The sequence below is a fragment of the Nothoprocta perdicaria genome, unplaced genomic scaffold (genome assembly GCF_003342845.1).
Source record: "Nothoprocta perdicaria isolate Ctin4 unplaced genomic scaffold, notPer1 scaffold_595, whole genome shotgun sequence".
Classification (NCBI taxonomy): Eukaryota; Metazoa; Chordata; class Aves; order Tinamiformes; family Tinamidae; genus Nothoprocta; species Nothoprocta perdicaria.
Window position 1 is genome coordinate 31,764 of NW_020455860.1, and position 7,809 is coordinate 39,572.

The window sequence follows — 7,809 nt, forward strand, 5'->3', positions numbered from 1 at the left end:
CCCTCTCGGCCTCCTCTTCTCCAGCCTCAACAGGCCCCGCTCGCTCGGGCTCTCCTCACACGAGAGYTGCTCCAGGCCCTTCCTCAGCCCTGTCGCTCTGCGCTGGCCCCTCTCCAGCAGCTCCACRTSCCYCTYRTCCTGGGGAGCCCAGAGCTGCCCCCAAGGCTCCAGCTTTGGCCTCCCCAGAGCKGARCAGAGGGGCAGGATCCCCTCCCTGCCCTGCTGCCAGCGGYCTCCSRATGCAGCCAGGAGCCCATTGGCCTCCTYGGCCACCGGGGCTGCCCCATGGGCACCTTGGTGTCCCCAGGACCCCCMGGTCCCTCTCTGCAGAGCTGCTCTCCAGCAGGCCAACCCCTSATCTCTGCTGGTGCCTGGGGTTATTCCTRCCCAGGGGCAGGACACAGGGACAAGTGTTTCAGATAGAAGGCACAGAATATTCAGAGAGAACACAGCACGTTTGGAGCTGAAGCCTCTGGCAAGGCAACATTACACGTACCACCTTTTATCAGAACCACCCCAGAATGCTGCTCTTTACCCATAAGAAAGTTCAAAACACTTAATATTAATTCCCACAGAACGTTACTAATTAAGCGATACGAACTGTGTGAATGTGGTTAGGAATACTGAGTTAGAGACAACAGCCTCCTTAGAGAAGGGAATGCAGAACAGGTGCTTGTTAAACAATATATTGCTATCCATTTATCTGATAACTTTTTCCAACTTTTTAGCTTAGTCCCTAGTTTTATGAAGCCCTACTGCAGTGTAAGGGAAATTTCTTAACCACTATATCCAACTTTATCCAGTTGGGACAGTAGCTCTGTCACAGCTGGCACCTCTCAGCAGTTGAGCCATTTCTCTTACCATGGTGCTTGTGTTGGGCTGCCCCAGAGTGCTGGTGTTCCCAAAGGAGAAGCTGGTGTTCTGCGTCGTCGTGGGCTGCCCAAAGGGCTTGTTGAACAGACTGGTCGTTTGGGACGGCTGCCCAAAAAGACTCCCTGTCGTGCCTGTTCCAAAGCCAGTCGTACCTAYGGGGTGGAAACAAATGGGTTATGAGGCCTCGAGCATTTATACAAACTACTCACATCTCCAGTACACCCAAACCTGAAAGAAGATGCTCCAGGCAGTCCACTTAATCAACAGTTGCAATGTGCACAGGGTCACAGACAGCCACACACTGATCTTAGCAAACACACCAGTTGGCTCAATCTGCAAGGGCCTYGAGCAAGGCCAGAGATGGATCCTAGCAGTGCAAGCCTCAGTGCAACCGTTTCACAGAAAAATAGGGGATGTTTCATCTTCTCAGCAAGATCTGCTTCACATTAAGTCCACAAAGGTCCCCTAACTAGTTAGTCCATCTGGCCTGCAACTACCAGACATGCCAGTATTTTATAAGAATTATTTTACATGGGGCGTTTAATCTTGGTCTAAGGATACCGAGATGGTCCAAGGTTTAACAGATCTTTACTGCATCCCTGTCCGACTTGTGAAAGAAGTTCCTGGCAAAGCCAAGCCCGGCTGCTATAAATTATCAGCTCCATTTCCAGGGAATTCATGTCCGCTGTCCTTAGCGGCGGAATCTRGACTTCACCTTTAGGCAGCTGATTCTATCCCTCCAGCAAACAGTAATACAACCTTCCAATGTTGTATTTCAATGGATTTTACTGGCTCACACAACCCTGCTGACTGTCCTGAAAAGCAAGATGCACTAAWGCACCGTTMTCCAGCACGTCCCTTGGGAAACAGSGGATGTATAAATTCAGTACAACTATTAAATGATAAATAAACAGACTTCTCTATGRCAGAGAATCCAATTGCTGAATATTGGYAATACAATGAGGCAAATCATGAGTTGATAGCACTGCTTTTTCACTGAATTTTAAATAAATCACCTATTTGCACTTTCTAAGAATGAGGAACAACAGCAAAGACAACAGAGAGGCACCACTTACTTGTCCCGAAAGCGGCTTTGTTCTGCACGTACGAAAAGCCTGTATTAGTGGTAGAAGAGCCAAAAAGTCCTGTGGCTGTACTTGACGTGGCAGTAGAGGACCCAAACAACCCGGCAGGGGCTCCTGCTCCTACTGGATTCGAAGGTCCCTTCCTATTTGCCTGGTAATCTTCTAAGCGAAGTTCCTAGCAAAGGAAAATCCAGGATAAGGTTAGGAAGTGCTGCTAGCATGTTTACACTAGCTGAAGTTTAGTGTAAACCAAGAAAAGCTGTAACATTCATAAAAAAAGGAGGCTGGGGACACTGTAAACAGGACCCAAAGTTTATGGTGYGTTCCAGACATACTTGGGCTAAGAGCTTTTTCAGATCTTTTCACTCAAAGGCCTCTTTTGTAGCATCCTACAAGCTAAGTTCAACAAAAGGGGTTCAGGGTTATAAATTTATGYTTGTAAGGAACTCCGAGAGCTGCGAGGTTTGGGGTGTGACATTATCCCAGCAATACAGGGTGACTTCCACCAGGACAGCTCTCTCCTAGAGAGTGTCAAAATAAAAATACCAAGTCTCCAGAAAGTGCAGCATTAACCATTAAAAGCAAAACCAATTAACGTAACACTGAATGTTTTAATTGATGCTGCCCCTATTTGGTGAGTGATGCTGATATTGTGCATCCTACTCATACCAACACGCACCAAGAGTGCTCATCACAACAGAAGCTCTGCTAAAATGACGTTAATTAAGAGCCAAGCGAGACAGCCCCGTTTAAACATTTCTTGACTGACCTCGAGAGATTTGCTTTCATATTCCTTCATAGCAGTAATGCACTGATGCTTGGTACTGATGTTGGTGCTAACTCCAGATTTTACCATAGTATCGGACCCAGTTGGTGGCTGCAAGAGAAGAGGTCAAGACAGCAAGTTGACAAGCCCAATTCTCCCGTGAGATACTGCCAAAGCCTAAGTTTAGTGCAGGAATAGTTTCAGCATTATCCACAGAGCTGTGATCTCACCCAGCAGTAAAGCAATCAACAGCGGAATTTACCCTGGTACCACCCAGGGAACAAGGCAGTTTCAGTTTCGAAAGAGATTCCCCAGGTTTGGGATATGAATCYGCCAGCTCTTCAGGGACTTGATTATTATCCCCAGGATCTTTCTTACTATCCCGTGTGTCCACCTCAACGGCCTCYGAGGGGACATCCCAATCCTGCCCACACCCGGCAAGGACAAGCAGGAAATCTCCACCTGCCAAATTATCTCGCACAAGAATCAGCCCCTCTCATTCCAGACTGATCCAGTATTTCAGAAAAACCACCCCTCTCTTCAGCAGTTACCCCATTTCCATGATAGCTCCTTCTCCAAGACATCCTTCGCTTTCAACTGCCAAAGAACCTTCAAGCTTTGCTATTCTACTCTTCCTTAAAGGGAACTCATAGAGCAACCACAAAGGCAACAGGYCTGCAAGCGGCAGTTCGTCTCTCTAGATCTGGGTTAACATATGTGTCCTCACGTAAATCTCAAGCTTAAATGGCTTTAGGCTCTGTTGCTACTCGTATTTATTGAAGCAAAGAGAACAAGCAGCCCTCCAGAGGAGGTTCGATTTTAAGGGCTGGYTGATGGTTGTACTGAAGATGAGGATGAGCGTGACAAGCCTGGCTAGGGCTCTGCTTCGTGGTGTTTGAGCAGCCCACCAAGCTCGGGATAAAGGGCTCCTGTGATCGCGTTCATGATGAGTTAATTCTCCGTGTCACCTCCTCTGGAACAGTTCTGCCACGTTTTCAAGCAATTTTAGAGCCCTGCACRGTTGCATATGAATTATCTGTGTTGTAATTTACCCCAAGGTCTACAAAACTTAATGTTTCCCATAATAAACAGGTTAGATTAAGACAGGCAAAACTTACGTTAAACTTAATAGTGGTGCCAGTTGGAGCAGCTGTAAAACTGGTCGGGCCAAAAAGAGAGCCAGATGTACTCCCAAAAGGATTGGAGGTCGTGTTAGTGGTTCCAAAGAGACCTCCGCTGCTCGTACTAGTTCCGAAGTCTAAAAGAGAAATGTAAAAACAAAAAAAAAAGTGCAAAACTTCAAATATTCTATTCAAATTAGAAAAAAAAAAGATGGAAAAAATGAAAAAAACTGCTCCTAAGGTTTATGGCCATGCAGGAAAGCTAGAGCAGAGCGCTGGATTAGCAGGATGCAGGTGACTGCCCCCCCAGGTCATACGAGCAAGTTGTATGAACCAGGTTTCACTTGGCTCCTGACACCAACACCAAGACAACGATGCAGACACAGGRAAGCAGGGAGATTTCTGTCCTGCTCAGAAGGGTCTGCAAGTCATTGCTTCTGCYTCAGGGAATCACAGGAGGGTTTAAGAGGCATTTCAAACACCCCAGGGCCACAAGCAAGGCAGCTGCAGGATGGAAAGCTCGGATGACCTAGACCCAAAGGCAGTGCTGGCGATGACCACTTGCAATTTATTTTAAAACGCTTTTCTATAATCATTAGCTGCTGATTTTGCACCGCATTGGTTCAGTTTTGCATACTGTGCACAGACAGCAAGTATGGCCAATATATCCTTCAGGGAAGGGGCAKACAGAGGCTCGTGTCAACACCTGTYTCAAATCCACACACATGAAAGCAASCAGAGCTCAAAAACTCCCACTCACTTCCAAAGACGGCCGGCTTATTCTGGGCAAACGCATTATTCTGCGAGGAGAAGAGCCCGCCGCCAGTGCTGGTGGTTCCAAAGAGGCTGTTGGACGTTCCCGTGGATGTTCCGAAGCCAAAGCCGGTGCTCGTGGAGGACGTAGCCGGCTGATTAAACGTAGTGGAACCAAACAGTCCTCCTGAACACAGAAAGAGACTATCAACCATGACCAAGATCCCCTGGCTCGTCTCTTTTTTAGCTTTATGAGCCCCSCCTTGCTCAGCAGGGTGTTCTGCATGAGAGGCGAAGGCGGCCGCACCTGGTTTTGTCTGCGTGCTCCCGAAGAGGCCTCCYGTGTTGTTGTTGGAGCCAAAGGCCGATGTGCCGAACGCGCCTCCGCTTGTGGTACCGAAGCCGGCATCTGAGGAGAGCACCACAGCTTAGAGGACAGCCTGTTTCAAAGGTGTCTGCTAGGAACTAAGCTCTGTTACTGTGTTGTGAGCTTCGCAAAAGGAGTCTGCCCACAACCGTACAGCTCCRACTCGCACGCACGTGAAGCGTGGCATTTAACATCCGCAAAGCTCTTAAAGCAGAGGGCTACAAAGGTTAGTGCCAGCTGCTGCTGCAGAAAGTAAAGACAGTTGTGCTAATCTGCACGGTCTCCAGGACCAGCTACAACACTCAAATATTGGTATTTTTGCCCCTGTTTGGGAACAAGATTAAGAGGAGCAAACACATGCTGTGAAAACCACAGCAAACTTGTACACCGATTTATAGCTAGTCTGCTCTAAGGGYGTCTACCCTAAATATTAAGAACGAAATGCAGCAGTAGGACCCTGACTACATGCTTGTTCCTTCCCTGTCTTCCCAACATATCCCAGTCCTGACTGATAGGATCTTCCCCCAGGACTCCCTTCATTTCGGCACATGAGAGTCTGCTCCTTTTGGGAAGGAAAGATGGGACTAGACGATCTCTAGAGGTCCCTTCCAACCTTAACCATTCTGTGAAAGTTTCACTGGCCTGTGGTAGCAGATAGGCCTGGCACTGCCCAGCCCGACTCACCCGTGCTCCCTGCCATGCTGAGCCTAGCGATGGTTCGGCTGCTGCACCCAAACAGCTTCCCACCCTTTAAGCTGCACCTCTACAAAAAAAATCATTCTGTGCCCTGAAGAAAGCCCCAGGACAAACCTGGAAGCGCTACTTACTTTGTCCAAAAGTGGAAGTTGTCCCAAAGCCAGTGCTGCCTCCAAACGGAGTGCCAAAGGATTTGTTAAACATTTTCAGGATGCGTTAGTTCTTTCTAAACCTAGAAAAATGAATTCAGCGTTTAGGTAAAGCCATTGGAAAAGCCCTTTCTCATCTGCCTCCCTAAGGACACGAGCAACCCGGGTACTTAAAGCACGATAGGCAAGGAAGCGAGATCTAAGCTCACGCAGAGACTCAGGATTAAAGTCAAGGGCACTCGTGCTTTAGCAGCATCAATGTGGATCAATAAGGGCTCAACAGGAACAGGCCTCCCGCCACGTTCCGATTTCACAGAAATCGGATTTCTGTGATTTACTGCTCACACGCCGCCCCAAAACTTCACCAGCCCCTTGGGCCCCTTGAGGTGCCCTCAGCACCTCCCRTTTTATCTACGCGCACGTTTAGGACTGGTACCAACGCTCCCGGCTCCTTCCCGAGCGCAGACATGGCCACAGTGCAATACTGCTTTATCCTTAGCTTGATAGTGGAAACACAAACAAAATCACAGTAGATCCTCAGCCACGACCAAGGCAGTGCCATCGGCAGCCAGAGTTACTGGATGTTTTTAATTACTCCACCACTAAAAATACCAGTATTATCTAGGAAAGTTTCCTCTGCTGGCGGCATTAGCAAAGCTACAGCAGTGCAGAATTACTCTGTTTTGCCCAAAGAAAAACGTAAAACACATCCAGGAAAACTCACCAAGTAACGCTCACTATTTGTATTAGTGCACTGACACGCTAAACTCTCACATCTCAGCTTAATTATAAAAATTCCTTTAAGTTTCTCAGGAGTCATAACAGCCAGGATGGCAATAAAGTGCTTGGAAGCACTCCCTGGGCACCCACAACTGAAATCCCACGCTGAAAACGTGTTTTTATTTCCTTTATAATTTTTAATACAATAGGAATACACCTCCCAGAGCACTCGCTCACTCCAGCACAAGCCCCTGAATGCACCTGCCCGCTCCTGCAGCTCCATGTGCTCTGCACAACACGGTCTACAGCTTGTTTCTCCGGAAGCGTTTTCCTAAAAACCTCTGTCCTGTTTCTGGGAACGGCCGACGGAGACTCGGAGCACCCCGGTACCAGCGGGGACTGCAGCACTTAAGTGCAAAATGTTACCCAAAAACATATTTTGGGTAATCATCAGCTCTTCCAAACACTTGTCAACCCAACAGGACACTAAAGTTCTGCACTGTGGAAAAACTTCCCTTGTTGAAATCCCAATAAAATCCCAATGTTCCCTCTCACACATCTAAAACCTTACTTAAACTATCTCACAAAGGCAGGAAAACGACTGAAATCAGCCCGGATGAAGCTTGTTTACAGAATTTCTAGAAACCCCTCAGGCTAAAGCTGCCCTCCGGGCACAGGGGGCACCTCCTGTTAGGGCAATTAAAGGTTGTACCCATTTCCCTGCACTTCTCGGGTACAAAAAACCCAGGTTCCCAACCAGAACGTGCTCTAGCGCCCTGAATTTCACACCTCCCTCCACTTTCATCTTCCCCCCTCGGACAACATTCCCCATACASAGTATTTTCCCCATTTTTCAGCTCACTTCTCAGTTATTATTGCTCTCAAGCTTATTTCCAGTTCAAAAAGCCCTCCTGCTTTCACCATTTCTCTTATTTTTGCAGTTATTTTTGCAAAGCCCTGCACATCAAGGACCTATTTATTACTCCTTTTCCYGCTTCCCCAAATTCCCTCCACGTCACCCTCCAGAACACGAAACAAGCCTTGAAAATCTTCAGCTTTCCCATCCGGAAACTTCCTCCTTCTCGCCYGGCACCTCCTCCTTCCCGACCCGCAGCTCAGGTACGAGGAGCTCCCACGGAAACCGAGCCCGAATTTCACCAAATCCCAAATTTCACCAAATCCCGACTGCTCCGAACACGGGAGCGACCCCAGGGCCGGCTCCGCACCGGGACAAGGTCCCGCGCAAACAACCGCCCTGGGCACCCGTAAAACACCCGCG

General features: G+C 48.2%; 1 protein-coding gene across 2 annotated transcripts in view; it reads right to left on the minus strand.

Annotated features, from left to right (window-relative positions):
• The window catches only part of NUP98 (nucleoporin 98), a 34,810-nt gene extending 28,880 nt beyond the window's left edge, over positions 1 to 5,930 (minus strand). Inside the window, exons 1-7 of one of the 2 annotated variants that reach the window (XM_026049132.1) lie at positions 5,793 to 5,930; positions 4,906 to 5,007; positions 4,606 to 4,785; positions 3,843 to 3,982; positions 2,728 to 2,835; positions 1,950 to 2,133; positions 862 to 1,025 (exon numbers count right to left, since the gene is read on the minus strand). In XM_026049132.1, coding sequence (XP_025904917.1) covers positions 862 to 1,025; positions 1,950 to 2,133; positions 2,728 to 2,835; positions 3,843 to 3,982; positions 4,606 to 4,785; positions 4,906 to 5,007; positions 5,793 to 5,865 — 951 coding nt within the window. In that variant the 5' untranslated portion in view covers positions 5,866 to 5,930. The remainder of the gene's footprint in view (positions 1 to 861; positions 1,026 to 1,949; positions 2,134 to 2,727; positions 2,836 to 3,842; positions 3,983 to 4,605; positions 4,786 to 4,905; positions 5,008 to 5,792) is intronic. The other variant, XM_026049133.1, reaches the window with a different exon arrangement.
• Between the last annotated feature and the right edge of the window lie 1,879 nt (positions 5,931 to 7,809).